Consider the following 18763-nt stretch of genomic DNA (forward strand, 5'->3'; position numbering starts at 1 on the left):
TATGATGGCATTCATTCATAAAATTAAACAAAATCTCATTCAACAGCTCCTCCATTCAGCCATCCATACTTCCATTTTCAGTTCTCCTCAAACAGGTAGAGGACGTCTGTTGCCTTACAAGTCAAACAACCTATATTTTGCAATTTTCCAATGCCTGACCAGCTTATGCATTGGTCCATGTGAAAAAGTTTAACAAGTGTTTGTAATTCTTTATAAATTTAGTACCTATCCTTTGGTATTGCATATGGTGTCAGGTGTGTGTGTGTGTGTGTCCCATGTGCTTTGCATAAGCTGTGTGCACAAACACGTGTAACATTTGCACAGCAGCAGTGTCACTCAGGCACAGTGACTCCCGAGCACAGGACTGTCAGGATGCTAAAAATTAAACCTTTCGTCAACAATAGCAGCAAAATGCACTTAGACACATCAATTCCACCTGGCTAAAAATAAGGGGCACACCCCCACACACAGACAAACACACACACACACACACACACACATATATATTTCCTTGTCTTAAGCTATTAAGACATATCCATACTTGTCTTAAGCCAAGAGGCAAAATGGCAGCTTCGGTGGAAAACCTATATTCCATATGACATGCAGACTGGGACTAGCCGACGAGCACTGTAGCAGTGGAAACAAACACATATAAAAGACAGTAGTGAATCTCACATCAATAGACCTGCAACTAAGAATAAATTTGGTAATCAGTTATAATGTTTTTTACATTTATTTACAAGATTCTTTTCATTATTTTATAAATGTGCTGAATAAAATATATGCATGCAATTTATTTATATATTTACACATTTATTTATTTATGTATTTCTAGCATGTCCGTTGACTAATATTAGACTAGACTAACTAGACTTAATTCAATAACACTAACTATAGTAAGTTTTACAATCAGACACATAACATGCTTACAGGATTTTATTTTTTTTACTGGTTACACTCACTTTCTTGCAACAGTGTTTCACTGTTAGCAATGAACACATGGTCCTGATCACAGAGATTTATTCAAATCCAAACAGGTGACATACAGTTGAGATATATGAACATATTTATCATGTTGTGTGGACAGAGGAGAACTGGTCCAAAGATCAGTTTAGTGATGAGAGCAGGTTTAATTTATCTGGGTCTGATAAGAAACATTATGTTCAGCATCAAACTGCAGAAAGACTGAACCCAAAGTGTGTAAAGAAGTCAGTGAAAGGTGGAGGAGGAAGTATGGTTCCTGCCCTGCGAGCATCTCCCAATGTCCTCCATCACACTGCAAAATGGGTAAAGCAGCCCCTTGAAGCTAAGAACATGGAAATAATGAAATGGCCAGGCCAGAGTCCTGATCTAAACCTGATTGAAAATCTCTGGAAAATCCTTAGCAACGAAGTTATTGCTAACAAACCTACTAGAGTTACTGAACTGTAGAAGATACTGGAAGAAGAGTGGACCAAGATGACGCCAGAGCAGTGTGAGAAAACTAGTGACGGCTGCAGACATGCTGAAGTCATTCAAAGATCCTTTCTACTCATTTTTGACAGATTTAACGCTCAAAGATTTTAGCTGTAATTGTCTTTCGTACTCCATGGTTACTGTTCTCTAATTTTGATCAATGTGTTTTCCACAACATAAAGTTGTTGTTTTGTTTTTTTATTGAATCATCTTGATTATTTTGTAAAACAGCTAATATTCCTTGCAATTTTAAGCTATGAAGATAACAATATTTCAGAAAAAAATTGGTTGAATTTTGCTAAAAAAAAAAAAGTTGCTCCACACTACAGTGGAGATCAAAATAAGTAAAGAAGTTCTATAAATTGTTAAACAATTTATATAAAACAACATATGCTAAACAATTTTGTTGATTAGTTGTTGCAGCCTCACACAGGTGTACTGACAGGTGTACTGGTAAAATATATTGGTGGGTGGAGATGGAAAGAAGTGAGTGTTTTAAAACAAAATAAGAAAACTGCAAAATAAGGGTATTTCAGTCTGTTACATTTTCTTCACACTCACACACCATATCTGAACCATATGCTGAGATACGAAAAGTCTGTTTGCTTTATATTGTTCTTTAGCTAAGCACAACTATCGTCAACAAACTAGTTCTGAGAATCTTTAGTTAAGAAATTAAGAAACAGTTAAGAAATTGTGCTCCTAACTATTAAAAATACTTGGTAATAAAATTGAATACGTTTGCCTTATGTGCACGCATTACATATTCTGGCTTTGCTAATATTCACTGCAAAAATAAAGCTCTTCAGCCCCTATCATAACTCTGGATGGGGGCTTATATTAAAAGCAATATAACAGATGGCACTGTACCGTAGCTCCTGGCCCCAGAAAGTACACGTGTGAACCCTCTCCCACAAGGGCAGGCTGAGTGAGAGGATGAGTAAGAGAGAAGAGAAAAGTGTGTGTGTCTGAGTACAAGTGTATTTGTAAAGAGAGGTAGCATGGCAAGCACAGAGTGACAGGAAGAAATCACATCTTTCTCTCACCAGGTAAAGTCTTCTTTGCAGAGGCGGAAATTCTCGCCCCGTTCAGACGTGCAGGACACAAGTGATAAAGTCAGAGAGGAGAGTCCTCCCTATTTATATCGGCTCGGTGAGTCGTACTCACCACTGTGACAGGAATACATAATGGCCCACCTGCTTGCAGCCATATACTAATGCTAATTCTAATGTATCAGGGACAGAGAGCATGCACCAAATTAACATTCACACTAAGACTGGCAGAGAAAAAGGTGGGAGAAGATATCATTTTCATACCACACCTATATTAGGTGTCTGATTAAAAGGTCTCCACATGCATGGTAAGATTCAAAATGCAAGAAAGAAAGATTAGGAGCCCAATGACTTGTAATGGTAATGGTGGGAGATGGTAATTAGAACTGCATACCAGTAGAAATGTGTTAATCGCAGTTTTTCAGATTCTGCTTCTTAGTTGAACAAAACTACAAAGCAGACTGTTGTAATATGCTATAAAATTGCTGAACAGGGGCATAGTGTTATAATGAGCACCAGTGTGACTCCTCCACTGAGCACTGATGACAAGTATCATATTCAGCTACCAGTAAAACATAGTGACTTAATGTGGCGTTCTGTTTCGTTTTTTTTTTTGTTTGTTTGTTTGTTTTTGATAGCTATTTTTTGCAGTTTGCATGACTTGTACAATACGGATCAGTAACAAAAGTCTTTCAGGAGTCTTTTTCTAATGTTAATATACCATATATATAAAATTCAACACATTCAGTCATATAAAACACCACAGCTTCCACACTTCACTGTGCACTCTCTTATTCTTTCGGAATCATCCAGCAGCTCATCCTCCTTGTGTAAGCCGTACCATGGTTCAACTCCGAAATAGGCGTGTTAAAGGCAAGTGAATGAAAAGTGTTCCAGTCTCTAACAGGCACTGAGCTATAACACTGCTACACAGCCTTTAGGAAAATTAGCCTCAGTTTTATGACTGCCGGAACCATGAACCCGTACAAATCAGCCCAGCCAAAAGCAGTTGCTCGAACAGATATGTAATTACACCTCTCATCATAAAAACTGAGGAAGCTAGTGACAATGCGCTCTTTTTTCCCTCTTCTCCTCACACATAGCCCAGCCATAATTAATTACCATCCCTTTACTCTCTGATTTATTCCTCGATTCATAACATATTTATACATTCAAGATGAATTATCATTTCCTTCAGGAATTAATCAAAAAGAAGGCAGGAAGAAGCGGCCTGCTCTTGTCATGGAATGATCAAAGACAGAGAGACTTCACCTAGAGCAAGGTCTGAGCACACGACACCATTCAGCGCTAGAAGCGTTACGTACAGGACTAAATCATCACACCAGCATTTAGCTTAAATGGCCAATATGTTTCTCAAATTCATTGTACCATTACTTCAGTTTTTACTAAATCAAAGCTTGATGTTTGATTTAACATGAAAACAATTAAATACATATGTCAAGTATTGTTTATTAAATAACCCCTTATTATATAGGCTGTTAGTGTGCATTTTCCTCCTTAGTGTAAAAAGAACAGTGTGAACTAGTGAGAGGAACTAAGTCTCTGCCCGTACTACTACTACACAAAGTACTTGTGATTCACCATCATTTCATTTTAAACACAAACAAGTAAGAACACTTCATTTTACTGATGTGTGCATAAATGTGAAGGTACACACGCACATTAAAAATTCACCACAGAAAGCAGTTTTGAAAGAGTTACACCTTGGAAAATAAAAAAAAACACTGGCTGGGGCCTTTGTGACCTAGAAAACAGGTGTCTTATGCAGAATCGCCGTAAGCAGGCAGGTTTGGCTGGACGAGATAAATGGCAGGGCTGAGTCTGCATGCAAAGACAGCTGGATTTCAGACCTCTCTGCCTGATAATGAGCGGAGATGATGATTTCTGGGCTGCAGGGGTTAATGGCACGAAACCGAACAGAGCCGCTAATTACATGTTACGAACTATTTATCAGAATCTCCATCTGCGCTGCGCCACAACTCTCATTGTGCACGCTAAATTACTCCTTGGATTATCTTTGTAAAGCAAGTTTCCATAATTAGGGCCCTGCACTGATGTTTTCTCTTTCTGAACACCAACAGACAACGAGGGAGAGAGGCAGCAAGAAAGACAGTGAGAAAAATTAGCTGACTGGTTAATTTGGGCCTGACATTTCAAACCAGCGACACAAAGGCACCTCGCACACTTCTCTGGGCCTCCTCTTGGCAACATGTACTTCGCAAATTCTGTGCTATTCTGAAAGGTGAGTGCTGGGTGCAATTTGCTCACTGTGTTCAAAGTAAGGGAAAAAATACCATCAAAAGTAGCAAGTGCACAAAGTTCTTATGATGAACAAGGACAATTTGAGCTGCCGGAAAAGCCAGAAGGTATGCCTTACACTACCTCACTTGAGCTTGTTCTCTGTAAAAATTTTTATTAAAATTACCTATATTAGAAAACACTCTTCATTATAAAACCAAAAGGCTCTGCTGGTCTCCCAGGACCGTTGGATTAATAAGGACAGAGATGTATTTTAAGACGTAAACTCGGCTCCTCACGGTCCTTAATCTCCTTTCCACTTCACAGGCCAAATTAACACCTCTCTCTGGCTCTGATGGGACCTCGTTAGCTTGCTTCCACCCAGAAAGAGAAGGAACAGAGAAAGAATGAGGAAAAAGTAGAAGAAGGAGGGGAGAAAGGAACTGAAGCGACCAATGACATCCACCAGCGCTGGGATTAACCCTTGGTGCGAGCGAACACTTCGGGAATCTAGGTCAACGGCGTGTTCCTAATCAGCTGGCTGGTTAGTGATAATTAGCAGGCGAAGCAGTGCATGGAACGAGGGGAGGGACGCAGTGAAATGAAACAGAAAAAGAAAAGAAGAACCTGTCGTGTTGCAAACACTTCAAAAGGAGCATACTTTCTCTTTTAAAAAGTGGCACAGCAAGGGTCCAGGGATCACCAGAGACTTGGTGAAAGTACAGAGCTGGGGTGGAGGCGGCAGAAAAAGGCCTAATGGGACTCAAAGTACACAGCCCTTCACAAAAACTTCTGAAGGAGCCAAGTACATACAACCCAGACACATTGACTGTTTGCACATACAAACCACCTGCATGAAGGAGGAGCACTGCGTCTCTGCATGCTCTCATTAACTGCACAGATACAGAGGCACAGTTTCAAGCCTTACTTTTTTTTTTAAATCTTACAAATAAAAAAGATCAGTAAGTACACATTTAACACTGCTTTTAAGAAGGTGTTTTTGTGTTTCTCACATACCTTTAAAATAGAGACATATCAAATCTTAAAAACAGGCTTTTCTGATGCTCTTTTATTACCAATGGTTTTCAGAATCAGAACCTGTGCACCTCTGTAATCAGGCATGGAATTGCTATCCCATGCTCGCCCTACACACCACCGCTATATTTAGCTCCAACTTGGTCTGGCGTGGTACTGAATCACTCCTTATGAGTGAGGTGAGAGGGCTGGAAACATATTTGGAGTATCGTTTCAATACGCCTGTGCTTTGTGGACCATGGAGCAGGATCACAAATATGATTTATGATCTTCATGTAATGGTTGGAGCAGCGGCTTTTCGGCAGAGATCAGGTGACTGTCTCAACAGGGAGCATGTCAGAGGAGCAGCACAAAGCATACCATCACATAACAGGAAGATACAGAGATAGCAAAAAGAGGTAGAATGCGAGAGAGAGAGAGAGAGAGAGAGAGAGAGAAAGAGAGAGATGGGGAGTGCGGTTGGGTTGGTCCTAGTGAGGAAAGATATTTGCAGGCAGACAGAGGCCCTGATACTTCAGCATGTTAATGGAGAGGAGACGCTGCTCGAGTCTGCCGGTAAAATGATACCAGTCAATAAGGAGGTGGAATGCGGATGTGGATGACGTTATGCTCCCGGCGAGAGGTTTGCTAAATGGCAACTGCTGCTAATTCTCATTATCATTGCTGTTTCAAAAAAACTGCCGTTAAACCAACGGTGTTGAATTCACTCCTACAGAGTTTATTTTGAGTGGGATCAAATGAACTCTGAGGATCATTTGGTTAACACCATGGGAGCTTATTTTAGAGCAACGCTTCATTCAGAATTGCACTCTGTTTTTTCTACAGTTTTGTGTGGAGCCACAGTGTTATCGTGTCCTGTAAAATGCAGTGTGGTGAAGTGTGCAGTAGACTGACCTGGGCTTGGAAACTCTTGAGGACCGGAGCAACCATCTCTCGCACTTCCTATAAAAACAACACATTAGAAAAAAAGGATTGTGTTAGACAAATGAAACAAGAAAAAAAAGGATTTTTTTTTTTTTTACAGAAATCAGCAATATTATCAGAATGTAACATTGACCCACATAAGGATTTTTAAATTTAATCCCAATTAAATAATATAATAATAAACAAATGCAAAAAATGTTCCTTGTAAAGAGTGTAACTATAATGTAAACAGATTTTGAGCTTGTAAAATGATATTCACTGAACTGCGCAGTTGTATTTGATTTCTTGTCTATGCACATGTGCAAAATGCATCAATAGATTGAAAGAAAAGCATGTCCATGGAAAAAATGGAAAAATGCCTTTTTTGTGAACATTCACAAAAGAAATAATTATTATTTGTAACATCCTGGGGAAAAGATGTTGTGGATGTGTAAATACATTTTATACAAATGATTATCAATGTGCATGAGTCTGAAAGTAAAAGAGTTTTGAATTTTCCTGTGTGACATTGAGAAATGTATGCTTTTTTCATCTCTGCTTATGTAAACTAGATTTTCCAACCAATGAAGAAAACCGGTCTGAAAAAAAGGTATATACAGGCATGTAAGTGTTCTTATTCATATATATATATATATATATATATATATATATATATATATATATATATATATATATATATATACACTATATTGCCAAAAGTATTCGCTCACCTGCCTTGACTCGCATATGAACTTAAGTGACATCCCAGTCCTAATCCATAGGGTTCAATATGATGTCGGTCCACCCTTTGCAGCTATAACAGCTTCAACTCTTCTGGGAAGGCTGTCCACAAGGTTTAGGAGTGTGTTTATGGGAATTTTTGACCATTCTTCCAGAAGCGCATTTGTGAGGTCACACACTGATGTTGGACGAGAAGGCCTGGCTCTCAGTCTCCGCTCTAATTCATCCCAAAGGTGTTCTATCGGGTTGAGGTCAGGACTCTGTGCAGGCCAGTCAAGTTCATCCACACCAGACTCTGTCATCCATGTCTTTATGAACCTTGCTTTGTGCACTGGTGCACAGTCATGTTGGAAGAGGAAGGGGCCAGCTCCAAACTGTTCCCACAAAGTTGGGGGCATGGAATTGTCCAAAATGTCTTGGTGTGCTAAAGCATTCAGAGTTCCTTTCACTGGAACTAAGGGGCCAAGCCCAGCTCCTGAAAAACAACCCCACACCATAATCCCCCCTCCACCAAACTTTACACTTGGCACAATGCAGTCAGACAAGTACCGTTCTCCTGGCAACCGCCAAACCCAGACTCGTCCATCAGATTGCCAGATGGAGAAGCGCGATTCGTCACTCCAGAGAACGCGTCTCCACTGCTCTAGAGTCCATTTGTGCTGTTCCAGTGGTGCTTTACACCACTGCATCCAACGCTTTGCATTGCACTTGGTGATGTATGGCTTGGATGCAGCTGCTTGGCCATGGAAACCCATTCCATGAAGCTCTCTGCGCACTGTTCTTGAGCTAATCTGAAGGCCACATGAAGTTTGGAGGTCTGTAGCCATTGACTCTGCAGAAAGTTGGCGACCTCTTCGCACTATGCGCCTCAGCATCCGCTGACCCCGCTCCGTCAGTTTACGTGGCCTACCACTTCGTGGCTGAGTTGCTGTCGTTCCCAAACACTTCCACGTTCTTATAATACAGCTGACAGTTGACTGTGGAATATTTAGGAGCGAGGAAATTTCACGACTGGATTTGTTGCACAGGTGGCATCCTATCACAGTTCCACGCTGGAATTCACTGAGCTCCTGAGAGCGACCCATTCTTTCACAAATGTTTGTAAAAACATTCTGCATGCCTAGGTGCTTGGTTTTATACACCTGTGGCCATGGAAGTGATTGGAACACCTGATTCTGATTATTTGGATGGGTGAGTGAATACTTTTGGCAATATAGTGTATATATATATATATATATATATATATATATATATATATATATATATATATATATATATATATGGTTTATCATTCTAAAACCTGCTTGAGAGATAACAGAAAGATATCAAATACATGAAGATAGAGCTGTAGACACACTATACTCACAATCAATAATCTACAATGTCAAATCACTTGATCACTTTTGCTAAAGGTAAATTCCATAGGCATTGATTGATTTCAATGGGGAAAAAATCCATCACTATATGACCTTGGTATATCTCAAGAAGTTTGGCTTTATAATCAATTTAGAAATATTGAAAGACTCTGGTCTGGAAGAATTGTTCAACAAACTGCTCTGATCTGTGTTGTAACATAACCTTACGCTTGATTTATACCAATTTAGACCAACAAAAGCAGATTATTAAGCTTGACAGTGCTGTAAAATGGGTTTCAATAAAAAATTGCAATATGTAAGATTTTATATATATATATATATATATATATATATATATATATATATATATATATATATATATATATATATATATATATATATATATTATTAAAGGCTGCTGTAATCTCCATCAGAGAAAAAATAGAAGCAGTACTATACAAGCATTACACTCAAAAGTATGCCAATCCTGTAAATCCTGATTGTCACTGATGACATTTGTGTCAAGTGGTGTGCAAATTAGGCTTTGCCGTTTCAAGTCTGGAGAATTTGATGGAGGTTAATGTTGAAGCTTTAAACGTCTTTAAGCACAGTCAGGGGAAAAAAGGTCTGTTAACGAGGAAAAATGTAAAATGTCAGTGCTTATATAATGAGAGGTGCATGACATGCATTTCTTTGCCTCCTCACCTTTACCTGAGAGGAATCAGTGACTTCAATAAGGATTAAAATTAGAGGAGGAAATGGGGACTCAAAGGAGAGAGGCCAAAGGCTGAAAAACTCAAATGGAAAAAGGGGAAATTTTATACCATTTAGATGTCTGTCCAATTTTATTAAAAAAGTTTTTGCTTTGACTGTTCTGGAAAGTGAACACCTAGTGCATGTATTGTTTTAGGAGTTTATTTATGGATGGTTTTATGCAGTCAAATATGCCTTTTCCCATCTTACAGAGTATACATTAACTCCATTCACCTGCCCCAATGACTACCAGAGGCAGAGAATAAGTGTGAGGAAAGGTGCTCTTTATGATGTTATTTATTAAAAAGAATCAAGGATTAAAAATGTAAATCTGAAGAAAAGGTTATTTTATACAGAAGAGAACAAATGGTACCACAAAAAAAAACCCAAACATAAGGCCTCTAACTCACCTCAGGGACATTTTTCTTGAACTCACGGCTCAGCTCCAGCACGTGCTTATGGGAGTGCTCGCTCTCTTCCTGTCGCCCAGCCAGTTGTGCTGCCACTGAATTTAGCTCCCTCTACAGAGACAGAGATAGAGAGAGAGAGAGAGAGAGAGAGAGAGAGGTGCACATTAGAGAGTGCTGCCAACAGTTATAAACACAGCTTAGTGCGTACATAAATAAATATACACTGCTGAATATTAACAGTGTAATCCTTCATGATCTGATAGAAAGCAACTGCTTACCATAAGACCCAGGCCCATAAATAATTAAAGCAAAATAAATCCAATGCCTACAGTAGCAGAAGGCCTTTTAGATAATCAGTATCAGAAGTAATCAATACCTCTGCAACAGTCATAGGACTACAGCACAGGGAACACAGGAAAAAAAGAGAGAGAGAGAGAGAGAGAGAGAGAGAAAGAGGGACAGAGGAGGGGGCTGTAGGGGGCGAGGTGTAGCTACCTCAAACATTGACCTCATGTCAATATGATCTGACTCGTACGGTGCCATCCAAAAATATATTAGCGTAATATATGCACAGTAGATTGTACACACGTGCAAATACCATCTTTAAGAATCAAGTAGTAATCCTCTTTCCTTATACACTGTCCAAACTCATCCAACTCCACGCATCTAATTGAAGTTTATGGAGACAATTCCTTATGGCATCCACCAAATCAAGCAGCCATGATCAATCATCCAATTTCTCCATCTGTTCTCTGCAAGCCAGCAGACCACTTTGCTCTCTCTCTCTCTCTCTCTCTCTCATTTTCCCCCCTTATATTGTCAAAGGTCTTTTTGCTCAACCCCTGGTGAAGAATGAGAAAAACAGTCTGAAAAAGAAAAGGGAAGCATTTCAATTACCGTAGCAAAATCATACATGACATGGAAAATTAAATTCACTAGGTTTTAATTAATCTGCAGTCTTACTTAAAAGCAATTTAGAAAATTATCTAAGGGGAGAAAAATCCTGAGGACAAAAAAATGGATAGTAGCTCTAGATTTGAGATAATGTGCTTAAGGACATTGTAAAAAAAATTCTAATTCTTTCCACACTCAATTAAATTAGATTTTGTTACTAGCATTAAAGTGGTCAATTTTTGTCCATTTTTCGACAACATTTGAGAATCTCTTTTTCTGTTTTGTCAATGAATAAGACCCGTGTGACTTTATTTATTCAAAAGATCTAGGATACTAGTGTAGTTTGAAGCGGGATGCATCGTGCTAATAATGCATAACTAATAATAGGTTCACATGCGTTTTATTTTGGTCAGATTGTGAATGGAACCTAAAAGCTATGGATGGGACACCAGTCAAATACAGTGCAGCATGCTTACACATTTCCACACCTACTTACTTCATAATGCTCTATAATCCTTTGGTTTTTAGATACAAGACTCTTCTTCAAAAAGAAAGAAAATGTATAAAAGTTGACAGCTTGATCCTAAATAAAATAAATTTGGCATACCATTTAAAACAGAATACGCGAGAACACTGATGTGTAAACAAAACCAGACTACACCAAATACAAGATCTGACTGTTAATACAATAAAATCTTTTTTTTTTTTAATGACAAATACTTTTCTAAACATAAATTCGGAAAGCACATATAAGCCTTGCTAAAGATTTGCTGGCAATGATTAAACTAAAGAGATTTAAGCAAATTTGATTTAAGCCATGCAATGACCTTCATTGTTTTTGATCATTTTGCTTTAAGTCATACTTCAAGGGTCTTAATAAGGAATTTTGCATCTTGATTGATTTAATCTACATTAAAAGTAAGCAGAATAAATAAGAAAAAATAATCAGTGATGGGGTGAACGAATGTTATTGTTACCAACATGAAATTGATTATTTTAATATAACAACTTGTTCCAAAGTGCATTTATATTATATATATATATATATATATATATATATATATATATATATATATATATATATATATATATATATATATATATATATATTTATATCACAGAAATTTGCCAACAATAATTTTTTTGTTACAGAACATCCACAAAGTTAGCTCCTCTTATCACTTCCAGTGCCTTTAAAAGATGGAACTAAACTGAATGAAGTTCAGTGTCCAATGAATGTGTAACATGTTCCCATAAATATATAAATACTCATGATGACTCCTTGCATTTTTCTACAAACTCCACAGAATAATCCCTAATGTTTTCCCTTCGTTTTGGGTTTACTAGGCAGACGTCAGACGCACCTGCTACACAGTTTGTTCAAATGCTCTTATACTTCTTGTTACATCAAGCACTGGGTGACAGAGCTGCCTGTTACTGCCAATACACATTGTGTGATGTGTTGCATATTAGTTAAAGTTTTCCAAGCTTAGACAATTCCCACACACAGGAATCCCAGCAGAGCACTCCTGCTTCCCTGTTGGTCTGAAATACTCATGAATGCTAATCGATGAACTGCTCACAGTCCAAATATCTTAGAGCAATTTCAGTTCCTCAATCATGTCTGCAGCAATCATTTGATTTGATTGGATTTGTTTCTGGCACAGAAACCTCCTCACTCCAATATAAATGCAACATTTGCTTGTCTGAAGATTTACCCACACCTCTATACAGCCACATAGAACACATACACAAAGTTAGCTTTGAATATAGTAAAATGAAGCAATGAAATTCAAGACATGGAAAATGCAGATAAGCTCAGTCAATGTTTTTCAAGGTTTGAAAAAAGGCAATCAGGAGCTGCGTTTTCAGCACATGGCAGGCAGGCAGGTCAATAGCAAGGCCCTGTCATTAAGCCTGTGCCAGTCAAACATCCGGTGGTAATTGATGAATCTCCCCCTGGAAAGCACCATGGGGGTAGGAGGAGCCACTTGAGAGGCGGAGGCTAGCACATTCTACTGAGGCCGGCGTGTGTCGTCCTGTCTGACAGACAGCGTAATAGTGGGAACTGACTGGAAGAGGTAGTTACGCTCTAGCATGACAGACCACCTCCACAGAGCAACCACTCCAAATATGCAAATCAGGAGACAAGAGGGAACAAAACACCACTGGGGTGGAGGATGTTAAGTGATGCTGAAAACTGAATAGATACCACAAAGCACCGCTATCAGTGAATAAGGTTTGTGCATTTGGAGAAACAAAAAATAAGTGATAAGACTGTTACATCTTTAATACTATGTAGTTTTAAAGAATACTATAGTGCACCTGAAGGTTATTTCAAGTCTGCGAGCGTTTTTGCAATTTCAGATGTATTCTTGCCTGATAATATTTAATATTGATTGCCTCTAAAATATGTGGCATTAAAAGCTGATGACAGCACAGAACAAGGGATGTTGACATCTACAAAAGCAGATCTAGTTCCAGCCCATGAACAGGGGTAGTTACACCAGCACAAATAAATGGGGGAGGGGGGAAGAAGGAGTGGGCGGCAGCAACAAAAAAAAGGAAAAAATGTAGATGGAGGTATTATTTTAGTATCCCATCTAATTGCAATCATAGGCAGATGTCTGAAAGTGTGACAGCATCAGCAGAATTACTGCTGAGAGAACAGAATCTTTGTCTAAAAATAATCAGACATTCGGGGCTCTGCTGTTTGTTATAATGGTAATCGATGCTGGAGGCTTTGAATTCCATCAATTTATAGATCCACTCTGTTCTGCCTAGTGACTGCACTGCCTCCAACCCCTGCTGCACACACACACACACACACACACACAAACAAAGAATTCAAATTCACACAAACAGGGTCATCAGTATCCATGTATGTAACCAAGCCTACATGTTTATCTCTGTTTCACACACACACACAAACATACTCACAAACACTTATAAACAGAGATGTGTAATCTCATTTGTAGAGCATACTGCTGATACAATAAGGAAGCCCTACAAAGAAAAAACAGTCACAAACACAACCAAACACAGTGAAGTAGAGCAGAGGGACTAGTGTGTGATGAAGATAAGTGCAGTTGCTTTTCATACATTCCTTATCTCTGCCATTTTTCTGTAAGGCAGAAGATTGTCCTTAGCCATTTCAGATTAGCTCCTCAGATGCCACATTCAAGAGGGAGATCGATCAATAAATCAAATCCACACAATCAATACAAAACCCAATTGCCACAGACTAGTCTGGCCCACATGTTATTACTGGCACCACCCCCATCCAGGCCTTTTAGCGTGTCTACAAAAAGAAACATACAATTTTTGGGAGGCTGCAAGATAGGCTAGCTAGTGGTCATTGCGAAGATATCTTCCGTGCCTGGCACAGGTGGGTGTGTGTGACAAAACAAGCATGAAAACTGTGAGTGTGACTGTGCCATATAAACAATGGCAAGTCTGGGAGTACTGTGGAGTGCAGTGATAACACAGAGGCCTTAAATATCAGTGGTCTACACTGTTATCTGCCTTACAAGCTAGTGTCAGTGCTTCTGAGAAAAACTACAAATAATAAAAATAGAAACAATGGTCTATTTTTAAAAAAAGCGCTATACATTTATAACCTGCTACTGCAATAAAGAAGATTGGGCGGTACAGCAAAGAATCAGACTGCTCCCGCAAACGCACAATTACCTGTTAAACAAAATGCACTGAAGGGTGCACATAATACGCTAATGGTGCTATGGTGTGTAGATTTAGCAGGTACTGTCTCTGAAAATCTCATTTTGACACCCTTTCTAAAGCTGCCGGCAGAGCCTGGGAAATGATCCCGAATAATTAATCCCCAGTCAGTCAGGCAGCCTCTCCACAGACAGCACAGAGGATCTTAAAGAGGAGGAGCAGCACATGAGCGTTACAATCATCGGCAGAGGTGTGACTAGCGTTGTCACGCATTAGCCGTCATGCTGCACTTCTTTTAGGAGTTTTAGCGCCTTGCATACTGCAATCCATCAACACCCCATCTAAAGCACATAGCTCTCTTTTTCTCATGGTTTCATTAAGAAGTGTTTTAGAAACAGATGGAAAAAACACCCTTTTCTTTTGCCACAGATAAGACTCACTCTGAATGGCAAACAGGCAACTTCACTATGAAAACAAAGAGAGGTAAATCTGTTACAAGTATAACAATACAATCAATTAAAAAATGTGGAATTATTAAAAAAATAAAACCGTGCATGTATGACAGATGGGGATAAGTTGTATAGCCACTCGAGTTGAAACCGAAGGCAATGTCTGGTATATAGTCAAGGAAATCACCAAGTCATTTTGGTCAAAAACAGGATATTTTGTGAAAACAGCTGAGAAACATAATGCCAGTAACAGGACTCCCAGGAAACTTGATATATAATTAATAATTACATTATCAATTGAAATGACTACATTACTAGCATTACATTATGTTTTATATAAGTCTTTATTGTAATGTGCAATATTTAAACATTTACAAATGACTAAATAACTTTTACCTGAAAAACAAATAGAAAAAAAAACATTTATCTGTAGTTATTGGAGTTGGAAAGTATTTATCAATATGAAGTATAAACGTATTTATTAATAACTGTAAATGTAAAATGGTTCTTGTCGTTCTTGCTTACGGTGCTTGGTGTTAAACAACTGTATAGTCAACATAAGAAGCCGAATCTCCTACAAAAATAATTTACAAGTAATAAAAAATCCCCCAAGTTTACTGCCATACAAATACCAGTAAACCTACAGAACAAAGCCTGGTTATAGTGCCTTAATAACCAGAATGCTCTACTGGTCTGAGGCTCTACAGGGTGATTTTGGAAGTGTATTTATGGAAGATGATTCTCCAAAACTCAGTGGTTGTGCTTCCTGTTGCAGCAGGAGAGTGGCTAAAACCAGCACTACTAAAGCAAAACTTCATAGGTATGATGCTGGATATATTCTCTGGTGATGATCCACTAGGTCTGTAATATAGTCTGGCTGTTTTGGAGGCTGTTTGCTATTTGAAATATTATTCTGTGTTCAGGCTGGTTGATGGACTTGGGCGGTCAATAACATTTTGGCACTGTAGATTCTTGAATTTCAAAGCATTTGTTGGTAGTTAAAATGCTTTTTGTACACTTCCAAATTCATCCTGCTGCTGCTGTCAGTAGCCATAACATCAAGAGAAACAAGTGAATCCGCTCTACAGGCTACCAGATATGTCCGTGCCACTATTATTCCCCCCCAAAATCCCTAATTTTTCAAATATATTGACCTCATTTATCTAAGACTTTTTGTAGAGTCTTTTGATTTATAAACCAGGCTTTTCTGTTCTACAGCTTTATTGGTAATTGGGTGAATTCTGCAGGGCGTTTGAAGTTTTCCCATCACTGTAACACAACATTTACAGTGTTCTCTTCGTGGCTAAATGTGTTGTCTTCTAAGGTCTGCCAGATTGATATTGACCCTTTTTTCACACCTCTTGACCAGCTTTACTGGTATCAACACTTTTTAGTCTTTTATGGAGTCCAATACACATTTGAAATCAACTCCAGGCCTTTTGCTAGTTCACTTGTGCTGGATCTAATGATTCAAAGATACAAAGCTGGCCAATAAATAAAGCAGCAAATTGTTGAATTACTTGTGGCCCCCTACACTTTCCCCTACATACTGTCAATTAAAATACACAAATTCTTCACATGGCCCATAGGCATAAATTCAACCAAGATTCACTCTATAGTTACTCAAAGGATAAGCTACAGTTTGGGGTTAAGATATCAATAGACCATTTAGACTACATAATATAAAAATTTCTCAAGCAAAAATGTGAACTTCTCTCTATAGTGACATTTATAATCAATCAGACAAATTTCTGTTCAATTTATATCTATATTAAAACTTGTAATATTTAATGTATAGTCATTTGAGCAAATCAACCTATTTACATTCTGAAATTAAAGTAAATAAGAACAAAAAATAGCTCTTTTAAGTAACACAATAAATCATCTCCCTGACATTGCCACCATCATTTTTTTCCACCTTTCATTTATTATTTATCACAAATTACTCTCACAAACATTTTATTTCACATGAATGTCCGTTACTTCTCATCACCATTAAAATCCAGTGTTACTTTCACGTTCTGCGATTACTCTTGGAACTTCTAATTACTTTTAATGCTTGGTGAGTTATTGATTGCTGATTTCCTGGCAAAAGTTTAAACAACAGAGTAAATTCACATTAGATGAGAATGATATGGCAGTGTTTCACACAGCAGCCAAGAACAGTACTTCAGTTTGCCACAATGAGTCCAACCGCACATAGCTAAAACAAAGAAATTAATAAATGTCTTCTCAAAATTTATTACAGGGTAAATATAACCAGGGTAAGGAGAGGTATATAAATTGGGGCCACTGACATGACAATCCATAACAAACGGTGCCAAATCAAGAGCTTACCTCTGCAAAGGTGCAACTTCGATGTTGATGTTGGCCCAGTTTTGCAGGGCTATCAACAGAGGGGAGAAAAAACAAAACACTGAGCGATGGATAACACTGATAAACTGCCATTGTTTATTCTCTCTTAAGAAATATCAATGTGTTCTCAGGTGTGCTCCTTTTTTCCTGTTGTTTACATGGTTTCCTTTCCCCTCCACAGCTCCCTTGCTGATTGCAAGAGGAGATCAAAGCTTGCTTGCCAGAAGAATGTGAATATTTCAGGTGATGGGAGAGAGCCAAGTTCCACACCACCTGTGTCATTCTGAACTGGGACCAGCCCCTCACATTCACAATCTGCGCTCCAGCAGGCCCCCAAGGGCCCAGCGACACAAACCTGGACCACCTGTCAGACTCTGGCTGATTTTTTTCTTACTCATATGTGTGGAGAAGAATGTGCACATGTGCATTGTAATATTACTCATTTGAGATAAAAATAAATGTATCTAGAGCGGTGAGACTGGGAACGTAACCTACATTGAGGATGTACAGTTTAAAATGGAGATGATGGACTCACTAGCAAGGTTACAGAACTCATAGCGGTACAGTCTGAGAGAATAAAATCATGGATTTAATTTGTTTTACTGAACATCTTCAAATGCATTATATATGAAGGAGCATGTTCATATGAGTCACGGTCACTTAAAAAAGCTGTTAATATTTCAGTATTTTGTGTAGTTCACACAGCTTATATACACACAAATATTTCCCTAGCTGCATAGATGGTTCTGACAAAAAAAAAAAAATTGCAAAATGTTCCATCTGGGATCTGATGCAGCAGGGTGTGTGTGTGTGTGTGTTTGTAGGCACTTCACCATTTGAGCAGCCATCTCCTATTCCACAGCCAATAAAAAAGGTATCCCCGAGTGTCCACACTAATCTAAACACTGCTAGTCAACAGCTGTTGCCTATGGCTGGAGTAAAGGTGGCTTTGGAAGAGAGAAACACTAGAGTAAAGAGAATTAATGTGAGTGCACTTGTGTATATACCTGTTGTACTAACCGTAAAAAGGGGGGGTATCAAACAGTCAGTTTCCAGTGTCATCTCTCAGACGAGCTGTAAAGCCTTTACTTTATAGAAAATTCCTTACATTCATCTGCATCAGGGTGCTCGCCACACATTAGCTGAATACATGGGAGGAAACGCAATCTATTTGATGCTACACTGCACACATGTCCAAAACCCTTCCCTCAGTACTGGAGTTTCATGCTGTTAACTTCCATCTCATATTCTGAGCAGGCAGAGGAAAGTGAGCAAGTGGTGGCAACACCCTCCCTCTTCTCATAAATCACTTGTTAAACTGGCGGCAAAAAGAAATCAACCTAAAAAAGCATGGTCCACTCAGCATTGTGCTGAACCATACATTTATTTATATTTACTCCAGGATATTCAATTCCTTTTTTTAT

The 18763-nt window shown here is 38.5% G+C and overlaps 1 protein-coding gene across 3 annotated transcripts in view; it reads right to left on the reverse strand.

The window, feature by feature from the left end:
* Positions 1-18763, reverse strand: part of cux2b (cut-like homeobox 2b) — a 107440-nt gene that overhangs the window by 56333 nt on the left and 32344 nt on the right. For 2 of the 3 annotated variants that reach the window (XM_058390607.1, XM_058390605.1), the window contains exons 2-4: positions 17322-17370; positions 9964-10074; positions 6696-6743 (exon numbers count right to left, since the gene is read on the reverse strand). In XM_058390607.1, coding sequence (XP_058246590.1) covers positions 6696-6743; positions 9964-10074; positions 17322-17370 — 208 coding nt within the window. The remainder of the gene's footprint in view (positions 1-6695; positions 6744-9963; positions 10075-17321; positions 17371-18763) is intronic. The other variant, XM_058390606.1, reaches the window with a different exon arrangement.

This window comes from Hemibagrus wyckioides, linkage group LG05 (assembly GCF_019097595.1).
Source record: "Hemibagrus wyckioides isolate EC202008001 linkage group LG05, SWU_Hwy_1.0, whole genome shotgun sequence".
NCBI lineage: Eukaryota > Metazoa > Chordata > Actinopteri > Siluriformes > Bagridae > Hemibagrus > Hemibagrus wyckioides.